The 23,906-nt window shown below is 39.3% G+C and overlaps 1 protein-coding gene across 5 annotated transcripts in view; it reads right to left on the bottom strand.

The window, feature by feature from the left end:
• The window catches only part of clec16a (C-type lectin domain containing 16A), a 46,193-nt gene that overhangs the window by 4,200 nt on the left and 18,087 nt on the right, over positions 1-23,906 (bottom strand). For 3 of the 5 annotated variants that reach the window (XM_067570546.1, XM_067570551.1, XM_067570550.1), the window contains 13 exons: positions 21,362-21,698; positions 19,910-20,021; positions 19,688-19,788; positions 18,647-18,766; positions 17,819-17,928; positions 15,961-16,005; positions 13,747-13,797; positions 13,474-13,602; positions 12,839-12,959; positions 4,350-4,501; positions 3,558-3,762; positions 2,379-2,549; positions 969-1,106 (listed from right to left, as the gene is read on the bottom strand). In XM_067570546.1, the coding sequence (XP_067426647.1) occupies positions 969-1,106; positions 2,379-2,549; positions 3,558-3,762; positions 4,350-4,501; positions 12,839-12,959; positions 13,474-13,602; positions 13,747-13,797; positions 15,961-16,005; positions 17,819-17,928; positions 18,647-18,766; positions 19,688-19,788; positions 19,910-20,021; positions 21,362-21,698 (1,792 nt within the window). The remainder of the gene's footprint in view (positions 1-968; positions 1,107-2,378; positions 2,550-3,557; positions 3,763-4,349; positions 4,502-12,838; positions 12,960-13,473; positions 13,603-13,746; positions 13,798-15,960; positions 16,006-17,818; positions 17,929-18,646; positions 18,767-19,687; positions 19,789-19,909; positions 20,022-21,361; positions 21,699-23,906) is intronic. The other 2 variants (XM_067570547.1, XM_067570549.1) reach the window with 2 other exon arrangements.

The raw sequence follows: 23,906 nt of genomic DNA, 5'->3' as shown, positions 1-23,906 counted from the left end.
TAAATCAAAAGTAGTAAAGAAAATAATGTGCTTGATAAGATTTGAAAACAATGGTTCAGTCTGCTCTTCTAAGTGGAAATGCTGATTGACAATTTATAGTTATAAAATGAAAGTTTTTTTTTACGATGATTTATCATCAGGTAAATCATGCATACGGCGATGTTCCAGTAGATAGGTCCAGTTATGAAGCCGTTCAGGTATGAGCCGGTGTGTGAAACACTCACTGTCTATACGTATTCACTCACTACTGTGGAAAAAAGCCTGAACAGATGCAACACTTGAATGAGAGGACACCCTTAGAGCTTTCTTAGCAGGCCTTACAAACCTAGGACGACTTTTAAGCAACATTTAATGATATATGTAAATAATAATGTCAAAAAAAAGAGAAATGGTTTAACACCTGATAACATAAGGAACCAATACAGCACTCAACGCTTGATCTATTCACATTCCTTAACCATCATTCCAGCAGGCGTAACTTTTACCTGCTCTGTTATTCAGTTCAGCTGAATTCAGTTCAGTAACAGTGAAAGTGCTCCAAACAAAGCTGGGTGTAAATATGCCTTGAATATTTTGTAGCGGGAGTCCCTGAGATATCTCTGTAACCAGTTTAACAGGTACTCTGAAGGTTAGAATGTAGTTATTTATGTTCACACAAAAAACAGGACATATAGACACCTATATATATATGATCCTATATACTTCTTAGAGTATATACTAAGAACTCAACTGACACCACTGGTTTTTGCAGGTGTGTGTGTGTGTATATGTGTAGCTGTACCATAGTCACACCTTGTACTTTGAGTTAGCCACCCCTCTAGCTCTATTTACTTTTCCCACAAATGTTTACATTATGATCCAGAATCTGCCTATTATAATGAACCATATTTATTTCTTTATGATTGTGCTTCTGTAAACAAGGAATGTGTGTGTGTGTCTGTGTGTGTGTGTGTGTATGTGTGTGCTACCTGTGGGGCTCTGAGCTGATATAGTGCTTGCAGTAACAGAGTCACATCTTCCTGTGCTCCCACTCCCACTGGAGGGAGGTGAGGGTGAGGAGAGGGGAGAGGGACTGTGCTGTGACACACAGTGAGCAACCGCAAACCCTGGGGACGGCGCACATGAACATAAACACACACACACAAACACAAACACACGCTTGTGTTAACTGCTGGGAAACTCTTTTGTCATTTCAGGATCATTCCTGACCCTGACATCCTTACTTTAGGTGAGGAATGTTGTTGCCTTTCAGTTTTTTTTTTTTTTTGGGTCATCACAAGGATGAATATAAAAGAACACAAATTAAGTCTAGAGATTTTATGTGGACACAGTACAGACACTCATACACCAATGTAACCTAAGAGAATTGTGCGTCAGATACAGTTTATGTATGTGTGTGAGTGTGAGATTAACCTGTAAACTTATTCAAAACAGCTTTGTTTGAACAAATTTAAACCTTGTAATGTTACTGTAGTTTACCCAAAACACACACAGATACATGTTGACTTTAAACTTGGCTTTCAATATATCCAATATATGTTGACTCAAAAGCCTTAGAAAATCATTTTCACAGTGAAGAAGCCTGGAATTCAAGAGCTTCACATTTCAAAGTCATTTCCATGGAAGTAGGTTTCCTCGCTGAGACAAACAAAGAGACCTATTCAGGCAGCAGGTAATTTGAACCCAGAAGAAAAGGATTTAGCTGGCACAGATGAGGCGACATTAAAACTATTGCAAAAGGTATTTAACATCAGAGGAAGAGTTTCTGCTGTATCCTCAGGAGTCATATGTCTACACAAAGCCTCTAATCTACAGCAAGTCTTGAATTACTGTTACACTTCTTAACTAAAGATCAAATCACAAATCCTTTCCACTGCTCAGATACCATCACAATTGGTTTGAAGGTCAACTTTCTGAAAAAGTTTTCTCTAAGACTTAAAAGGAAAGGTCTTAACACACTTACCCAATGTTCTTTATTATTTATTATAATACTAATTCTAATAAATGATTCAGTGTGTGTACATCATGGACCTTTGTTTACTGCCGTTGTTTTATGATGTTATTATGCTCATTCAGATTCTAGATGAAAGGCTTTCCGCTATTCATCTGTGTACTGTCTGTGCTGGCTGTATCACTTGATCAGTACATCAGCAGCACTTTAGAAACAACAGCGTCTGTGTGGGTTTTGTTTGCTCCTAATTCTGAAGCCTCTGACTGTTTGTACAACTCACCTCCAAAGCAAGTGTACAGAAGGAAAGAAAAAATATATTTAAAACTTCAAAGGAGTCTAAAAAGATGAGTTTCTACTCTCCTCAAGTGAAAGTGTATAGTCTGAAGCAGTATGTGTGGAGACTTGATCCCGCTTATGTGTGTGTCACCTGGTACTTTATCGACGGAGGCAAAGACTGATCTGTTTGCTGTGGGGTCGTTGGGGGCTCGTCTTGACTGCTCATAGAATCGGAAAGGCAGGCCGCTGGGTGAAGCGTTGGTCGTCTGGCCAAAACCCAACACCTCCGTCGCACTGGGCTGCACAGGCAGGTCCAACAGAGCTGCATACAGAAGCAATAGCTGTGTTATTTGCTTTGAATCTTTTTTTCTTTTTTTTTTTTTTTTACTTCAGTGGCTATTTTGGCAGTGTTCACATCCTCCTTGACTGTGCTGCATTGGCAAAATTTCAGATATCTGTTTTTAATTTTGTATGCAATTCTAAGAATCTGCACATCAGGGGGAGAAGTGCAAGTTGCTGATGTCCATCGGTACTTCTTGTGTCAGTACACAATAAATACTTGGTGAACTTGGTGTGTTTTCTCTTTGATTCGGTTTGTTTTCACACAGAGAAAAATCCAAGCAAGCCATAAAGGCAGCAACAAAAGCTTCACTCATTGGTCAGATGTGTCTGGGGCAGGAGCAAGAATGTGACTAGAAGAAGAGGGTCCTGAAGGACGTCTACTTGCCAAATACAACATCCTCTGATGCACTAATCCAGGTCTGACCTTGTTTCACTCTCCGGCTAGTTGTTAGCAACTGTTTAATTCGCTCATCCGCATCCCACTATGCAAGTTCGATTTAACCGGACCGAAAAAGTGCAGATTTGAAAACACCCTTAATTACTCTTCGTTGTGAATGCACACGGCCGTGTTGGCCTGTGGATGATGAAATATGCATGGTAAATGACACTTTGAAGCTTTTGGGTAATGCTTTTACTCAAAGCTTTTATTTATCTTTAAGATCACACACATCAATTGTGGTAGGAGAATGTGAATAATATGAATGTGTATGATAAGAGAAGTATGACTAATTCAGGGCAACGACTGGTACTACAAAGCTCTTGATAAAGAGATTAGTTCACTGATTTCATTTTTGAAATTTAGTAAAGGGAATCATGTGATTTCTTGTAAAAGCCTTCTGTACCATGTACTTTCAAGTAGCTTCTGAGACACTTTTAGCCTCTGAGTGATAAAGCGCAGTGACTCTGCTGTCCGGAGTTGAGAGGAGGAAGGGTCGTTTTGGACATATGAGTGAAGGCAGAAATCTTGAAGCGCTTCCTGCTTCCTCACCTGCGATCCTCTGCATCTTCATGCGTCTGGCCTGGATGCGACCTTTAGCTAGCCTCTGCTTGGCAATGATGCAGCGGATGTGGTCGGCGAAGATGAAGTTGGCCTGCAGGATGGGCAGGGGCTTGGCGTGGGGGTTGGAGCTGGGCTTGTGGATGACGATGTTCAACGCTCTGCTGTCATCTTCAACGCCAGACACCTGCATGTCCTGGTGACAGAAAGAGGGAGGGAGGAAGGGGAAAAGAGAGGGAGAGAGTGTTAAAGAGTTTAAACAGCAAGAGATAGATGAAAAGAGGTTAAAAAAAGAGGACAATAGAGAAAGTGGGAATGAAAGGGTGAAAAGGCAAACAATAACAAGAAAAAGAAATGCAAAGAAGAGGGTGGGAAAAAAATACAAATGGACTGAAAGTGAGTTGACAGACAGATAAATGGGACATGACCGTTGATCTTAGTTACATTTGCAAATTCACACCCAAAGAGCAGTTAACATCAGAAAGCATTTTGTAATAACACTTTCACAATATCAATTTCACTGCATCATACTGTACAAATTCTAACATTATTGCTGCAATTCAGATGTAAGAAATGAAAGTAAAAATTAAATAAAATTAAAATTAAAATGAATTAAATTAGAAACATTAAATGCAACATCAACCTATCTGACTCATTAGTGACAGTAAAGTATGTTACTGTATGTGCTGTAAATATTTCTAGCATTTCTTCAGTGAAAATGATATGAAGGCCATGACATATAGACACACACACACACACATACAGACACCACTTTTCTCTTACTTGCAAGAGGCCGGCAAACTTGACTACACCCCATCCGAGACGTTTGGTTTCTGGTTCGACCAGACTCATCTGGTAGACATCCACAGCGAGGAACCTTTGGGCCTGGCCGCCATCTTTGCTGACCACCATACAAGCTATTAGGTCACTATTATCTGAAAAGAAGATAAACATGATGGTAAAGAGAGACTAAAGATACCAGGACTCCAAGTTTACAGGAATGATCTGTTTACGGTTAAAATAATCACTGTTAGTTGTGTACAGTGAGCAGTTTCAATTAGTTTTTGTAGCAAAAGGGCTATGATTTCGCACTGGGGGGGCACAGAGGCACTTCTCCTGGCTAACTGCTCTGTGAGGCTGTACCATAACCCTCACCCTTAGCATGATGGTCCTTTAAGCTAAATGCTAAAGTCAGCATGCTAACATGGTCATAATGTTAGCATGATGTTTAGCAGTTATAATGTTTACCAGGTTCACCATCTTAGTTTAGTGTGTTAGCATGCTAACATTTGCTAATTGGCACTAAACACAAAGCACAGCTGAGGCTGATGGGAATGCCATTAGTTTTGCAGGTATTTGCCCATATGCCAAAGTATTGGACAAATTTTGACTTGATGATGGTGCAGGATGAAAAGTCAGAGGATCATTAAAGTTATTGCAGTTCACCCTATGAGGGACATGAATGTGTGTACCAGATTTCATGACAATCCATCCAATAGTTGTTGAGAATTTCACTCAAAACCATGGTGATCCAAGATGAAATGTCAGGGGAGCATCACTATCATTAGGATTTATCCACTGAACACCATCAATGTCTTTACAAATGTTCATAGAAATCTACTAAGGACTTGTAATATTATTATATTATATATCCACATATTTCAGTGTGGACCAAAGCAGTGGACCAATGACTGACAAATAGACCGACTTCGCCATCCCTAGAGCCATGCTGCTAATGTGGCTAAAAATAATATAACTATGCAGACTGTGTGGACCATCACATTTTCAAGAGGTTTTTGTCTTCAATAGCTCCATGATAGACATGCACACTGTAAAATGTGCTGTAAAATACATAGCACAGCATATATTACATATATCACTGACGTTGACATGAAATAACCACCACTCGTTTTCCGTCAGGAAACCACAAATGATGATACAGCTTAGACAGACTATGACTTAAGACTTATGACTTTTATTTCACTAGAACATAAAAGTGCTTGATTACTAATGCCAAACCACATTCAATTAGGGCACTGCAGCTGTGAACAGAAATAAAATTCAGATCATACAATGATTCATCTTCTTTAGAAAAACCTCTGCAGTTTTTGATTTAGATTTTAGTTATGAAGTGCTATTAATGAAGTGTAATTGTGTTTTACTGCTGAACTATCTCTACATTTTTTAAATGTTACTTGTGTCTACACTAATGTACAATACATACTACATATAGAGAGAGCAGTCACAGATACACAGTTAGTAAAAACAGACAGACTGTTACACACTTAAAAGGGGAATGCTTTTCTCCCACATGTCTAGGTGCATGATGCAGAAATGATACACCCACATCTCAGCATCCTCACTTCAGTTTACCATGAAACCTACAGTACTGCGAAACAAACATGGGGTGAGGAACTGATGATGACCTCATTTGACTACACTAGTTTTGGTTTAAATATCACCCAACTTGTCTGGCTCTAAATATAAAGCAGTAACACCAGACTGACGTACAAATTCCCCAGTGAATTTGTCTTTCGCTTGCACAATCTCATAAATGTCTCTTCCTCTTAAAAATATTTACAGTATGCTTTTTGGTTCCTTGATTTATATTCTCAAGTATCCTGACTAATCCTTTGTTGACCAATATATGTGTCTGTTTTACATGGAAAATTAGTTGGTCGGTGAAAGTGGTACTTAGGTTTGTTTAAGGAGTCCCTATAGTTCTATGTTTGATGTGGAGGAACACTATTTTACACTTTGTTTTTAATGGTGTTTGGTGTTTTTCTCAATGTCAGACAGCTGTTCATGCTCACATGGTGACTTGTAATGGAAATCATATGTGTTGCCTTCCGGTTATATGACCTTTCTCTCTAATAAATATGAAAAGATCAATGGTGGTTACCAGGAACTTGACTTAACCCTCTGAAACAGTGAGTACTGAAAAGTACCTGCAGCTGCAGAAGTAGTCCCGAGTTTACTATGGTAGCAGAGGGAAGCTATCAGCCAAATGGTCAAAGAAATTGGGGGAAGTTTAAGACACTGAATCCCCAGACCAGCGGGAAAAAACCCTCCCACTCCCAACTTCTAATTAACTTCTACAGAAGGCGGGGGTGGGTCAACTTGCCTGGTCAAAAAAGGCTTAGAAATGTGAGGAAATTTAATGACGGACAAGTTGACTAACTTTTGGGATCACTGAGACAGTTTCAACCACGGACTTTGTTTTGAAATAACTTTCACCCAGACAGACGAAAAGCAGGGAAACACCTTTCTATGAAAGATTCGGTTTCAGGTGCTTTTATTACGTTTTTATGAGTTAGAGGGTGATCTTAGTAAGACGTCCTCTGTCTCCCGTTTCTACTACAACCAAAGTGCCAATGAGAAAGATACTGTTCAGTAAAACGCATCAGATGTCAGTGATAAAAGCTGCCAGCTTTAACTGTATGTATGTTTGTAATTGACACTCCCTGTCCTATCGTGCCAAGTGTCCCTTATCAACCTGCCACACACACACACACACACACACACAACTGAAGGTAGACAACGGAGTGGCTGTATTAACGTATGTAAGAAAAAACAATAACATGTGACTCCAAGCCCTCCATTTCCTGAGCATTTTATCCTCAAGCTATAACTAATCATGCATGTTCATTAGAAATGTAAATCAAAAAGAAATGTAAATATGGAAAAAATGTAAACCAAAAAATCTTTGTCATCAACTTCTTCAAAACTGACTTTTTGAAAAGTGCCAAAACACTTGAAAATAAAAGGAAACAGGGTGCTCATATTTCTAGAGTTTTACTATGTGATAAATAAATAACAATAAACTCCACGGGAAACTTCCCCCTTATGAAATGTCAATGTGAAATAGTTTCTTTGAATGTTCCTTTCAGTTACATGAATGCAACTGGCAGGAGGCCACCTTGCTCAAGTACACTTTCATAAACTTCTCAGTGATGGGAATCAAACATGACCCTGTAATTACAAGGCAAGTACTAATTACAAGACTACTACTACTCAAGAGACACAATGTACAAACACTAGCAAATGCTCTGTGATCAAACAGTTACCAGAGGATATGATGAAATTGAGGTGGTTGCAGCTAAATGGTCACAGATAAGAGTTTGTGGGTGGAAGGCTGAAGGGTTAAACCCTCCAACCCCCGAGGAAAAACCCTCCCTGTCCTGACAATAACTCTGTAAGAATGTCTTCTTGGTCAATAACCTGAATTAAAATAAATGGTCAAGAGTGACAGTTAAAAAAAAAAATCCCACAAAACGCAGAAGAGTAGGAAAAAGGAAGTTAAATGTAAGACAGATAATCAGGAAATTTAAAATCAACTGTTCAAGTGAAAGAAAATTACTGGAAGTCATGTCACACATGATTTGGTAACTGTCAAAGACAAGTCATTATCCACGTAGATCTGCTACAGACTGTTTCGACTGGCATTTGGAATCATGACAACACTCACAGTTTCAACCGCTGAATTAGATTTGAAAGTGAAGCTGGAGGGAGACATTTGGTTTCAGTAGGCATGTTGCCATCTATTTATCAATTAATTTTTTTTGAAAATACCCACCCTTTCACCAAAAGAGAGGAATTATGAAATCATGAGAATAAGGTGAGTTTCTCATACCTGGGTTTAGTAGAGCTACATAAAAACATCATAAAAAAAATGAAAAGTTTTTCAAGAATTAAAAAGATACTTAATTTAAAAAAACAGGTTGTTAATATCAGCTAATTATGGCTCTTTCATGCAGTTTGAAGACAAAACATTTCTAAAATATATTCAAAGAGAAACAAATGACAAGATAGCTATGACACATCTGTAGACGACATTTCGGTATCTGAAGTCACCCTACTGTGTCATAGGCTTGATCCATTCATCTGGCCACTTTTTGTAAACGTTTGCCACAGATGGTACAGTCATCACTGCGAGGTAAACAACCCCGTGGAATTTACAAGGAACTCTTTTCTTGAGTGAAATTCTGATAAGTGAATTTAATGGTATACTGCCACCATTTTAAATTACAAAGAAGATTTAAGGTATTGTGTGGGTAAAAACATACAGAACACATAACATTTTACTTGGTAGTAGTACAAGTTAAATGACCTTTTAGAAAAAAAAAGTGGTTTTCTTCGATCATGTCATGTCATTCTCACACCATCTCATGCTACTGATCAGAACAGGAAGAGGATGACAGAAGAAAACAAATTGTACAAAGAAAGTGTGAAAGAAAACAGAGGAAAAATACTTTCTGTGCTTGCATCATAAGGTACACGTAATATAGTTATGAGATACTATCGGCTATGGGGAATTTGTGGTGAGTCTTAAAACTTCTATGGTGTCATGGCTATGTCTCATTTCGTCGATTAAACATTTTGTCTATTACACGTCAGAAAACAGTTGAAAGGAAAAATCTGAATTTTGTCCAACTAACTATCCAAAACCCCAAACTATTCAATTTAAAGAAATGTAAGACTAATTCTCAAATTTCAGAGCCTTGAACAAGCGAACGTTTGGTATTTTAGTTTGAAAAATAACAAACGATCAATCGCAGATTAATTTTCTTTCATCATTGAAAGTAAAGGGTTTTTTTTGAGTAAAATAATAAACATATCAAACAGATGGAATATGCCATTTTAAATGAGAGAGGTAGGCTTCCTGTCTATTCTCGTACTACTATATCATATTGTATTACTATTGACAAAGCAATGAATGAATCAGCACCTCTTTCGGCCCAGGGATGCGATTGTATGTATGTATAACTTTGATTATTTTAGTTATAGTGAAATTATTAAGTTGTACAAAGCAGTAACAAACAATACTATAACAGTTATACAGTATAAATGTGTAAAACATATCAACTAGATGGATTCATCCATCTTTTATCTATACCTGCCTATCCTGCGCAGGTTCACAGGGGGGGCTGGAGCCAGCTCAGCTGACATGAGTGAAAGGAGGGGTACACACTGAACAGGTCTATCATAGGGCTAACATGTATACCTGAACCATTCACACTCACGGGTGATTTGCTAGTTACCATACCTTAATTCCTGACATTGAGAAAGTAAGCAGAAGACAGTATGGCTGAATCCTCTGCAATAACAAAGTGGAACTGAATAAGAGTGTTGGTGGCACTTAAAGTGAAATCTCTACATCCTTCCTCTATTCCACGAAAAAATGCATCTAACTGTTTAATGGTTATTATTCTGAGAGCCGTAGTGTGACACTCACTTCCCAGAAAATAATTTAAGAATAGTTATGATGTTTTTTTTTTTCAAACCCAGTACATATTTTGTAGACTTATATCTCCCTTCAGACACAAAGACAATGACAGGGGAAATCTAAATAATGTTTTGATAGCAGCGAGACAAAAACATTTCCTGCTACTCTACATCACCCTGCTTAGTGTAATTTTAATTGTAAAAAGTGTTTAATTCCTGCAACTTCTAGACCTGGAAACCAGAGCTTCTGTAGTGGTTTTCAAGTAAAACTGAAAGACTTAAACAGCCAATTTGTCTTTTTTTGAGTAAATGTACTCTTATTCATATATTATAGTGCATCCTTAATGGCACTGGGAGTTGGTTGTTTTCTCTCAAAGCTTCCTTTTCCTTCCAACCTGTTTCTATATGTTCCTACAACAGTTTTATTCTTTTATACTGTATGTTTTCAAAGGTTTGTGGACAACAAACCTTAGTACATATAATAATAATGATGATGATAATAATAATAATAACAATGATTACATTCATAGTGTTAATGACTTGAAAACGAAACTTAAGCTCTACTATTGAACTGTGTAATGTTACTCTGAATGAAACCTTGTACGTTCAAGACTTAGTGCTCGATGTCTCAGGCATGTTCAATATATAAAATACCTCAAACGACGTTGATTTGCTTCTGCCTGTGGAGTCAACGAGCGGAAGACAGACAGCGCCACTCTGCCATTGCAACCCACACTGTGGTCAGAGAAGGGATTACGTTCGTAGTGATAAGGACTACCATAGAGAATGAATTGAAATGGTTTAGAGAGTTAAGCTCTATTCCCGTTCCTCACATGTGGGAACTTTATATGTAAGTTCGAGACATAGTTCAGGATGTTTCAGGGACGTTTTGAACGGGCACTACAGTTCATCTGATCAGCTTCAGCTCAACTCAAAATTGTAATCTTCAGATATTCTGCGTGTGAGGTGTTTAGGTAGCATTGCTAAATTGTAGTGTCTACCGATTGCCTGCATGTGAGGTGTTTAGGGAACATGGGTAAATTATAGCGTCTACTGATAGCCTGCATTTGAGGCGTTTAGGGGACGGGCACTGTTCTCTCTAGGTTTTCAAAATCAGCCTGTTCCGAACAGGCACATTTTGAACGGGCACTGCACTAGTAATAATAATAATAAAAAACATCTATTTTAAAATCAATACAGCTGTCTACACAGGCCGCGCATCAATCACACTTTACATGCTTAGTCGCAACCAGACCTTTATACTTCAAGTCTATCTTACGTGTGTGACTACAGTAATTGTGTATCAGGCTCTGAACGCTTGCAGAATTCGGTTGACCTAAACTTAATATTGTGCCTAAACGCATCCTGTGTAGACATAGACAGAGGACTGAAACTGCTGCTGCTCTGCTAACGTGCTGCTTTCACTATGCAGGCTGTACAGACATAACAACATCCACACACCTTTTAAATACACACACACTTAAAGCTCCCCTCCAGTGTATTTTGGCATTTTTAAGATATTTTCATATTTTTCAGAGTCATTTCCTGACAATGTTGATTAGACACACTGTTCTCCCAATATTTTTTGACAACTTAATTTTACACTCACAGTTAAAAAAAATTTAAGCTGTTGCTAAAAAGGGAACAATGACATATACTATGATGATCATAATGATCTATGATGATGATACTATACTGAAGGACTATAGTAGAACGCTGCAGTCATATGTCATCCTCATAAAATCTCTTTGTTTTTGTGAGTGTCACATAAGCTACTGATACTGAGGGTGCAATGCTGGCTTTTGCACCCTTGTAGAACCAGGCCTGGCCACTGAGGAAGAAAATTTATGGACATTTACTATTAAATAAAGCAAGATGTTATTGCTTAGGATAGATGATCCATCAATGGTCTGATTTCACCTATGGATTTCACATATTCCTGTTATTGACATGTAACCTAGTCTATACAGCCAAGCTGTAGCAAGTAGACAGGTTAGGCTATAAGATCACTATCATCCCAACACATTGCCGGTGTGCTAGAATGACAATCTGGTTGCCATGGTAATGGATTACATCCGACTATTAACCAAACCTCATTCTCTGTTTGAGAAAGAACGTTAACCATCAAACAGGAAGTAATTTCCGGCTGGAGTGGAGCTTTAAACATTTTTACTCATTTCCAGTTATTGGTAGCTGAGTTGCAGCCTTCCTTTACGTTACTGAGAAGTGTTGTGAGGTTGTGACAGTAGCTTGGAGCATATCTAAAACTGTATTGTTAAATGTAGGCACAACTTAAAGTCAGCATACAAACAACACACACAAACATGACAAAAGCACATACATGCGTGCACCCAAGTAAGCCACATATGAGTACTGTTTTGCAAAGTTGTCTGAGTCAGTCTCAGTTGCTCCTTTTCACATCACTCTGTAGCTATACATGTAATATGCTGCCTGGCAGAACTAACCACGTGCAAGTTTCCAAAACATCATCTATACACCTGTGTCGGGTAACAGAAGACTGTTCAGGTTATCTCAGTGTGTGGGAAACTGTGTGCATAGATGCATGTGAGTGAGTGTGACTGTATGCTCGTCTCGGTGTTGTTGTGGTTGTGAATGTGTGCATGTGCATGACTTTTATTATTAAAACTGCACTTGTACATCTACTGCTCTCTTTCCCAGAGAGTGTGAGAGTGTGTAAGCGAAAGAGTGTGAGAGAATTACAGATGTGTGACTGGTACTTACGCAGTAATTGTAGATCGATGGGGGCGGTTAGAGTTGTTTTTGCAGTTAGGAAGTGTCTGTATTTTCTTTTTCTTCTTAGGTTATACTTTTATTGCACTTATTAGACTTTATTTTGTCTTTTATATTGTCCTTTCCCACCCTGAACTCTATTTTCTAGCGTAAAGCTGCACATTAGCTGTCCTGTAGCTTGCTGTTTGGTTTTGAGAACTGAAGAAATGCTTCTATGATGAAGCATGCTTCTTTGTCTGTGTGTGTGGGTGTGGTGTGTGTGTGCATGTGTGTGTGTGTGTGCTCGTGTGTCTTACTGAGGTCTAAGACATCATCTGTCTTGATAAGATCTTCAGGTCTGGTCAGAGGCAGCTGCGTCTCAGGTTCTCCCTGCAGCTGGAGCGATAACGACCGCAGCATGAAGAACACACGGATCGCCTGTGAGGAGAGAGGACCCACACACACACACACACACACACACAAACACAGATGTTCATTCAACCTTCCTGTCTGAAATAGAAAGTTACAACAAACCAGTGAATGACGGAGATCCAAAAAAGTCCTATGACTGTAGAAAAACAACAGGAGAGACTGACATCAATCAAGCAGTATTTTTATTACTATCAAAATCAGTCTAATACGTTTTATCTTTCATCTGAGTGCTGCCAGTCTGGTGTCTTTGCAGCAACTTTTTTAGTAGAACACAAAACCAAAAGAATTTACTATGAGGTGCACTTGCTATGAGTTTTACAGTGTAAAAGAGGATGTCAACTATTATTTGTCATAAGTAAAAATAATTCTGATTGGTTGATTTGTGCCCCAAAGATATAAAAAACTCTTATTTTCACTATGAGACCTGATTTCCAAGGCATCTAACAACTTCTTGTATTTGAGAGCCATGCAGTTCAGATTCACGTGTTGCATGCGACACACACGCTGAGCTTGGACTCACCCTGCGTGTCTTCTCCACGTCTCCACAAGGTAGCCTCTTGACGAAATCGATACCAGTCAGCGGGGTGCCCGTGGGTGGCAGCAGTATCGAGGCATCCATCATTAAATATTCCACGTTCAGCGGTTTACTCTGTAACATACAAGAGCAAATGAGTACAGACAGCTCCCATACAGATATTAGTAACATCGAGCATGTGTTTATAAGCTCTGGTGAATCGTTCTTTTCAAGGAGGAAGAAAAACAAAGGTGATATATCAAATGAAGGCCAACTAACCGTCATGCTCCTGTATTCATCTTCAAACATGTCCAGAAAGATCTCTTCACCCTGCGATGATATAACCAAAGTGGAAGCCAATTACAAATAAGACTGTGGGGGGGGGGGGGGGGTTGACTCAACAGACAAAACACTGGTAATTTATTCCTAAGTGAGTTTTACCCCCTCGATGAGGCTTTCCCTCTTTACTGCTTCGTCATAGCCCATGTTTAGATCATATACGCAGGTGACTCATGTCGCGCAAGTCTGTGCATGCAGAGTGTGAATCAGTGTGTGAAGGTAAACACTCTTTTAGACCAGAAGTGCTTTCTGCGGGGGGAAAAAGCTGCACATATTCTTTGTGTGGTCATATTTCTGGACTGTGAGAACCTCCCAGTGTCGAGGTCGCATTCCTCTACAGTTGCACGCGATAGACCGGCGGCTTGCTCGACAAGGACTGTTTCTTATCTGGAGATTTAATTCCTAAACATGAAACTGACAAGGTGATTAACGAATCCTTCTGCTCTGCTGTATGCTCCACCGCAAATCACCCGTATAAATGATTGCGAGGGTTGGAGGGGAATTCTTAATTGACGTACCATCAACAAAATGATGTTGTGCACTGAAACAGGAAATGCTGGACAGATAAGACAAGTAGTTTGGACATGCACAGTCGAGCATTTAAGCACACAGGAGAGTGATTGTTTACTGTATGAATGTAATGTAGCTCATCATGTTCATCTCACCGCTGTGATACTGCACGTCTAGGCTAGAATACTCCACTTGTTATATAAGTGTAAATGGAAAAGTACTGCAGCTAGAAGTTATAGAAATGTATTTTTTAGATAGAATATAATGGCATCAAATTAAATGTAATGTTGATTAAGGCAAAATTTAATGACATAACAAATTAATGAATAAGCAAATCAGATGACTCGAATTTTTTTTTTTAAAAATGACACTTTTGTCAATTCATAGCTCTATTTTTTTTCTTTTTACAAATTCATTAGCCATGACTTTTATCAGTTCAGGAACACTTTGACGTATTACTCAAAGGATTCAAGTTTTCTTGAATTGATGAATGTGATGCCGGATGGAATTACAATTATATGCACTGATAAACAATTAAATGAGTGAAGGTCAACATTATAATATAAAGCACTTGAGCTATTATCCCATATAAACATCCAATGCTTTTTTTCCCTCATCGATTCAAGCACACTTTAATCAATTTAACATTTGATTTAGAGAAGATTCTTTGTTAAATTTTCGCTGCTTCCACCTCCTTAAGAAAGCAACTACACTGTTGTACTGTTCCACTGTGATATTGACTACAGTGTAGATGTTTTGAGAGGAGACATTTGTTGAAGCAGTTTGTTTGAACATTATTTGACGTTTTTATTTAAACTGGCTCACAGCACTTGTTTTGAACAAAAAGCTAATTAACAGTACATTTTTTTGCAGTGACATTTTTCTGCTGTAAGAGGACTTTTTTCTGCCTCCCTGGGCCTGGAGTCAGCCCAACATAACTGTTGTGACTGATTCTAAAACTGATATCCAGAAGACACTCAAAGAGAAACAGAAAGCTGCACTGAAAGCATATGGTGTGTGTTTTACAACATACAATAAATACGAGGAAACTTTCAGTTTTACCTGATACACCTTCCAGGAAATGACTTCAGTTATAATCAGTGGATACATGCACATACAGGCACGCTCACAGGCACGCGCACACACACACACACAAAAACACACACACCAATAAAATCTTATCTCCAGGGGGTTTGGCTTTAAATTACAAGGTTTGAACAGAATTAAAAAGGTAGGCAGCGCTTCAACTTTTGTTTTGACGATGTTCACAAGAGGAACCGGTTGTAACACCAGGATGGCAGTCTGCCTGTCTGGATCTTTGTTCATTTTTTTTCCCCCTGAATTGTTGTTTTTCTGTTTGTTTGCCCGTCCCTTTACGCTTTACTGACAACTACTGCCTTTGTGTCTGTGCAGCAAACAAACTCCAGAACAGTAAACAGTTTTCGTGGTATGACTATCAAATGAAAGCCTGTTATGCTGCAGCAGTCGGAAACAGTGGAACATGAAATATTTTACATCAATATCATTTGTTAGATGATATCTGCGTGCTTGTCTGTGTGTCAATATCTTCATTCTCTCAGAGCTCTCTGTCCTTTGACCTGTTCTTCAGTGTGTGTGTGTGTGTGTGTTGGTGTGTGTGCTCACCTTATAAAATCTCCGCAGTAAATGCAGACTTTCTTCTCTGGCACCCTGCAAACACAAACATGACATATTAAAATTGTGAAATCATGACAAATACACTCAGAGAGGTAAACGCATCCTTGTCTTCAACCAATGAACAGGTAAGAAACAAAAGTAAGTCATTGTGTTCAATCAATCGATCAATCCCTGCCGTGTTTGAAGAACTTATAACATTTTCCAGGCCATGTATTTTAAAATGTATTTGAGTCTTTAGTTGTATATTGTTATGGTCCTTTAGTGGACCACGAGTTAAAGATAATTTAGAAAATAAGTTTTACTGTACTGGAATGTCATACATGTTATGATTATCTATTTAAACAATCACATTTATTTCATTTTGACTGGCAGTTTTTACACATAATCACCATTCACAGTATTGCAAAATAACAATACTGAATAATATAATTCATTTGCACTGGAATTTTTAAGAAAAAGTAACTGCAAATGTGTGGCATAAAAATAACAAAACAAGTTAATTCAAGATTATTTACATAATTGTAAAACTGAACTCAGTAACTGCTGTTACTGAGAAAGGGTGTGGTACTAGTCATCCATACTGCGTGACATATTTCTAGTTAATCACACACTAAGGCGAATCTGATATGATGCGCTGAAACTACTAAATGACGTCCTCACTCTGATGTGTTTGGCAGTTAAATGCCTCCCTGCTTTGTCCCTGCACAGCAAGGATCAGAGGGCAAAGTGAAGGACAGTTACAGGATGTGTGCTCACTGTTCTTCCTGCAGTGACATCGTAGTAGTTGTTTGAGATACGGTAGGCCTTCAACAATGTGACGCGGTGTGTGAGTAATACTGAATGAACTAAACCTGGAAATGCTGGCCTGTCTTCCTGTCTGTGCAATCAGGAACATGACTACTCAGCAATTACACCACAGTGGGGTGGAGAGAAAATCAGCAGGGTCAGAGAGAAATCCACCTGACATAAACAGAATTATAGACTTTGCAAAGTAGGAAAGGGAGTCACATGTTAAGCAATGTAAGCAATATAAACTCTAAAACTAAACAAAAAGACCAGTCAGCGGGGTGAAAAAAAAATGAAACCCTAAACATGACCATTTTAGCCAAAGGAACACTGCCCTAATTTAAAAGGGGCTATTCATTAATGTTAAACTGTGTCAGAGGTGGGAAACCATTTAAGCAGAAACCTCCAGTGATGTTAACAACTGATACCTATAGTAAGTGAAACCTGACCAGACCTGCTTAGAAAAATGATTGTCAAATGACCATGACCAGTTCCCCTTTAAATTCACTTAATCATTTTCTAAGAAATGTAAGAACAAATAAATAAATTACACAAGCAACACCACAACTAATTCCTGTAACTTGGTTTGAAGAAAGGAAGGAGTGCAGAAAAGAGAGGGTGGGGAGAATTACGGTTAAGTGATGGAAGAGAAAATAAAAAAATTCCCAGAAGGATGAGGAAGAAATTGTGAGTGCTGTGCAAGAAATAGGAAGACAATTAGTGAGGTGAGATGTGAGGTTTTAGGCGGAGAAGGAAAAAGGAGAAGGAAATGAATGACCGACTTCTTATCATTTTGAAATCATAGAACATCAAAACCACAAATTACAGTTGTACTCATTGAGAAACACTGTGGCTGTGGATTCTGAGAAAGTGGCGAGTGGATACAGGACAGTTATGAATGGCTTAAGAATGAAGTCATTTTTTTGATATTGATCTTGCTTAACACTTGCCTGCTCTGACATTCTGACCACTGAAATCGTTTTATGTGTCTTTTAATGTGCAGTTGTTAAGTCTGGGTGTGACATGTTGACACAAAGTGTATGTTTTATGTGTACTGTACCTCCAGGCAGGCCAGGTGGACATCTTTGATTATACAGTGGTTTCCAGACAGCACGGACTGCTTTAATAAAAGGCAGCTCAGCTCCAGGGTAGCTAGACGCACTTTACCATCTACACATACATGTAAAGAGAAACATATAAGTAAGGAATGAGAATAACTGTGGTTCCATAAACAAAGCAAACATAATGTGTACAGTGTGAATGTCTAAAACACAAGCAGTACACAAAAATATGTCCATAACACAAAATGTAAACATGGTTTTTGAGCTACAGGTTTGATAACATCTTTACATTCACTTGAACAGTTTTCACATGTTACATGTTGTATTTAAATATGATATATAATATAAGGTTGTATGATCAGCTTAGCGATATGTGTGTGTGTGTGTGTGTCATACTTAATGCCCAGTCTTTGAACTGGGCATTAAGTATGCTGATATAATACTACTGCTAAACAGGCATGGTTATGTAATTAGTGAAAGTAAACCTCAACTAATTCTTAGATCAAGAGGTCTCTCCAGATGAAAGCGGTACGGTAATCTGCAGGATGCTGTCGGTTCCGTTCGTGACCAGTTACTGTATTCAGGACAACTGCACAGATACAGACAGATGTAGAGAGTATGGTCTACGAGTAAGAAAAGAGGATGTCTGCTTGATTAGGAACGAGCTGGATCCCAGAGAGGTTTCACTAAGGGAAAGAAGACATCTCCAAAAAGGTGGGATTACTTCTCAAAGGGACTGAATTTCATCTGGCGTATTGACTCTCATGATCTTTCATAATCAAGTGGACATCCTCTTTTCTGTGTATGTGTGTGTGTGCGCATATTACCAGGCTGTGCTGCCTGGCTCATAACTCTGATTAGTCTCTCGGCCAACACCAAACTGTAGGAGCTCCTCTCCTGGTCGGGGACCGGCAGCTGCAGCCGCTCAAGAAGATCACAGTTTATACCTACGGACAGACAAAAGGGGGTAAGGCAAAGCTTGTATGCACATTCTGTGGTATAAAAATGAATACAGTGATGTTGTAAGTTTGTTAAAAATTGATGTTAGTGAGATACAGTAACCTGTCTCGTCTTCAGTCCTGGTGTCTACTGTTAGCCTAAAGTCAGTTAACCTGAAGGCCTGAGTAACCTGAGTGTCTGCTCAGTGAGATAAGCTGACTACTGAGTAGGCTAATCACTAATATGTATAGACCAAAACTAGTCATTTTGCAACACCCACAGCATTACAGTGTGCATTTTATTTTTGGTTCAGGAACCATGGACAGTATGTGATAAGCAGCGATAATTTGGTTTTCTTTGAACGTGTATGTCAGCTGCCATAAGTCTTTAATTATACAAAGTAATACTGTGTGTCATCTAATCTCACATGGGATGAATAATATTAGTGGTATGACACAAAAACAGAACATGCATTCATTCATTCACACATAAGTACGATAACAACTCACATGGTGAGACACCACTGGTCTATATTTAATCCATTATTGCTAACATGAACTAGAAATGTTATAATCAGATTCTTATTTTTTACAACAAGACAGTGATAGCTGGGTAATATATCGTGGCTAGCTAGCCAACATGCTAAGGTTATCTTGAAACGCAGTTGTTCAGATTTAATGGACAGTTCTCTGCCAAAAAAAATGTCACAGAAATGAACCGGATGTAATCAGTTTTTTTTTGAGTCAGTCAAGTCCTGTTCACACCCTCTGTTGACCTCCAATGTGGCTGCCAGAGGCCAAGTGACTGCCCATTGTACTGCTGCTTTATTGTAAACATACAGCGCAGTTAACTTCATTCACCAGCTATCTAGAATGAGCTGCAAACAACGAAATGAATGCACGTGTGTATAAACGAATAGAAAGGCCGACCTTTGCTGTGAGAGACGGCGTAGAGCAGGCAGAGGACAAACAGGGCGTGGTAGTCATCATTGGTGCAGTCGAGGGCACTGTACACCATGTCTAAGAACGGTCTGCAGACAGAGAGAGAAGATACCACCAGTCACAAACACTGCTGTATTTCCTTTTATTCATTATTTCCACTTTAAGATCGATCCAACGATTCAGTGCGTTCAGATATGTGTGAACATGTACCTGCTCCTCTGCGTCTGTGTGCGGGTGGCTGCTGCCGTCTTCTCCTCGTCGGTGATGTTCTGCTCCGTCAGCTCTGACACCTTACACTTCTCCATCACCACCATCTCTATCTCTGTGTGCACACACATGCGCGCTTTATATTTACTTGTATAAATGCTCATAAATGTCAAGGCATTTTATATATTTTTTTTTTTATCATAAATGGACTCTTGTCACCAGTGATTATGAATTTACAGCCTGAAGTGATTCCTTCTCCGCCTTCACTTGGCCAAAGAAAAGACATGATGCCATCAGTGTTTTCTTCATATTAATTAACAAAAACATTTTCACAACATAAAAAAATGTATTACTTCAGAGCAAAAGAGTTTCCACTAAATTAGAAATTACCGTCTATCCTGCAGAAAGCTTTTTAATTTATCACTGTTCTTGTCAATCAGTTGAAAAGGGTAGGTGTCATTTTCCACCTGTGGTAAATGCATCATTTTGAAACTATCTGTTCCCCTGCAGCCCACAGTGTTCTTTGCGTTCAAATTCAAACTGCACAATTTTTTGCATTTGGGCTTTCAGAAGCATCAGTTTGTGAAGACTGTGTGAAGCCCTGCACGCCGACTCTCTGCAAAAAAAAAAGACTCTCTTCGGTCGAAGTGAAGAAGGAATCGTTTCAGATGAGTGAAATGGTGGCATTTTACTGAACACGTAACACACTCCAATACTGAGAGACACACGCATGCACACGGAGCAAGAGTGAGAGACAGGCGGACAGGTGAGGAGCACAGGATGGATGGTGTGTCACCGTGGAAATGGACAGTCAACTGCCATGGAGATTGTGTGGGACATGTGATCAGTGGTGGCCATGTTAACCATGGGGAAATTAAAAAGGTGTCAAACAAGGGGAAGCAGCGAAAAAAGAAGGAGGCCTCGTCTCAAAACTAGACAAAAAGAAGATTTTTTTTAAAAATCAAATTGACTTTCTGTCCGCTTTTACCATTTGTTCTGCGTTTGTATTTTGTTTTTCTCTTAAACGCTCATGCATTGTTTGACATTTTGCTGTTTTCCACACTATTCCTTTTTCAGTCCTAAACTATGAACTGTCTTACTGCTGATGAAGAGGCTGCATTGTCTAATCTCAATTTGGCAATAAGCTGCTAGAGTCGTGTTCAAATTCAATTAAAGGCCCAAACTGAAAATTATTTAAGTCACAGCAAAAAAAGCAGAGCAGGTTCACAGTTAAAAATGTGATGTTAATATAAGTTATTGAATCTTTTCAGTTATTCTCTCTTTTTAAAGAGTTAGTGTTACTGTTTTCTGTTTGGAGAAGAGGGCTGCTGCTGAGGTGGTTGTTGGGTAACCAGGGTGCATCATGATGGGAGACTGCATCTGACTGATGGGAGTAAAGAGACACTCACAAACACAGTCCTGTACTGCTGTGTCCAATGACACACACACACTCACCTTCCGCTGTCTCACCACTCGCTCTGCTTCCCTTAGAACTCCCACCTCCTCCTCCCTCTGTACCTTTTCCCTTCTCCCTCTCTCGGCCTCCGTCTCCTCCCCTACTGTCGTCGTCCCAGCCCTCCTCTCCTCCTCCTCCTCCTCCTCCTCCTCCTCCTCCGCCGCCGCCACCTCCTCCTCCCCCTCCACCAGCTCTTTCGTCATCCTCCTCCTCGCCCAGGTTCTTGTAATTTGGTCTCTTCTGGGTTCTCTTGCGGCCGCGGTGGCGGGACAGCTCCAGGGAGCGCTCCAGAGACTCTGGGGGCTTGGTGAACCGACGCACGCCTCCCGCACTGGCCTGTGGGGGGTTCGAGAAGTATAGAGGGGAAAACATCACATGCTTTGAAGTGAAGATCAGATCGCATAATGAATATTTTATCATCTCTATGTTGTGTCATAATGTTTTCAGGTGATCATGAAATTAGTATTCTTGTTAACATGTGCTTTCATGGATGATTTTGGTTCAAATAAATCAGTGGTGATACCTCCCCAAGATGTGCTAAATACAAAAAATACAAGAAGTGTTGAAAAGAAGAGAAAAGGAGCAAGTGGGTGTGGTGTTTTTAGTCAGGTATTGAGATTCGGGAGTGAATACACTCATAGACCGGAAACTTAGAAGAGACTAACTGTCCTGTTTCCAGAAAGTGATATCACTGCAACCCTTTACTGGTAGACATGCATGCAAAAATCTGACACACACTAACATGCATGAGATCACATATTCAAACAACACACTTACATACACACACACACACAAACACACACACACACACACACACGCGCACGCACACACAGCCTTACAGTAAATCCTTCTTGCACTATCGTGTTGATCAGAGTCAGTTAAAACACAGAAGCCACTTCCCCTTGTACACTTTATCGAAATAGAAGAGAAAATGACCACTTGACACGCACACACACACACAAGCACACACACACAGAGTTGATAACTGGCTTCTGTGAGGCTGTACTGGCACTGCAAGAAAGCCAGTTCCCACATGACCCTAAAACTTGCACAAAAATGCATGCACGCACGCGCGCACACACACACACACACACACACACACACACACACACACACACACACACACACACACACACACACACACACACACACACACACACACACACACAGAGGAAACAGCTGGTAAATGATAAGATGCCCTGCAAAGATATAAACACTGACTTACAGTAAAACTGAGTAATCATGGCAATAATAGTACTGCAAGAATTCTCATAATAAACCGAATAATTATTGATTTATTTTTGTACTTAACCACATATGCAAACTGGGATAAAAGGTTAAAATAATCAAATTGACTGCAAGCAGAATAAATAGTACAAAGATACATAAAACTTAAAAAGAAGAAAAGAGTGAGGATTATACAGGGTCAAAATTGCAGTTGCCATAACAACAAGAAGTAAAACTAAATGACAACACATAACTAGTTACTTTTAGCTAGTAATTTAAGATTAAAAAAGAAAACTGAACAACTGAGTTAACTTTGTCTAAGCTGAGCTTGTTGTAAACGATAATAGCAAAAGTAACGGAACTTTGAGTTTTTGGTTTCCAAGCAGTGGTCAAAATCTGCAGAATAAATATCACACTGTATAATTTGGTCTTTAGATTAAGTCTAGAGGACAGAGGCGGTTTAGAGTTTGATTCAGTTCCCTTCTGACAACTGGACAGGCCAGGCGACTGTGGCTCAGGAGGTAGAGCGGGTCATCCGCTGATCAGAAGATCGTTGGTTCGACCCCCAGCTCCTCTAGTCTGCATGTCAAAGTGTCCTTGGGCAAGATACTGAACCCCAAATTGCTCCTAAAGGCTGTGCCATCTGTGTGTGAGTGTGTGTGAATGAGCATTACAACTCCTGATGAGCAGGTTGGCACCTGTTGCATGGCAACCTCTGCCGTCAGTGTATGACTATGTGTGTGTGAATGGGTGAATGTTGGCATGTACTGGAAAGTGCTTTGAGTGGTCAGAAGACTAGAAAGGCCCATTCACCATACTGCTAGCAGTCTGGCGATCAGTATTCAGTAATTTTAAAACTTCACGATTCTACAAGTTCGTTTCTATGTAAAACACTTCTGGACTTATTGGATTGAGACAAGGATCTGGTTAAATCAGGCTCAGTCAAACAGATGACCATGATGTGCACAGCTCGGTTGAGATTGACAACCTTCACAGCCAAGCCTTGGTCTACAGGCGGAACACAGGATCCATGTAAAATCTGTGAAGTCATAGTAGAAATGCATTTGACTGAATGGCTCTCCTCCGGATGGCTACACACCACTATTACACTAGTGGGAAAGGAGCACAAGTGTACCATGTCGAAGAGAGTTATTATTTTTATTTTAATCAGTATGAATGTGCATCTATGCATTTGTCTGTATGTGCATATTTATATGTGCATGTATGTAATACTATCTTTACTATTGTCTAATTTATATATTCACATTATAAAGCTGTAATTAATTACATATATTATATATAGCTGTGGTGCTGCAA

This window comes from Thunnus thynnus, chromosome 17 (genome assembly GCF_963924715.1).
Source record: "Thunnus thynnus chromosome 17, fThuThy2.1, whole genome shotgun sequence".
NCBI lineage: Eukaryota > Metazoa > Chordata > Actinopteri > Scombriformes > Scombridae > Thunnus > Thunnus thynnus.
The sequence above is the reverse complement of the archived record's forward strand: the minus strand, read 5'-3'. Positions and strand labels throughout refer to the sequence as shown.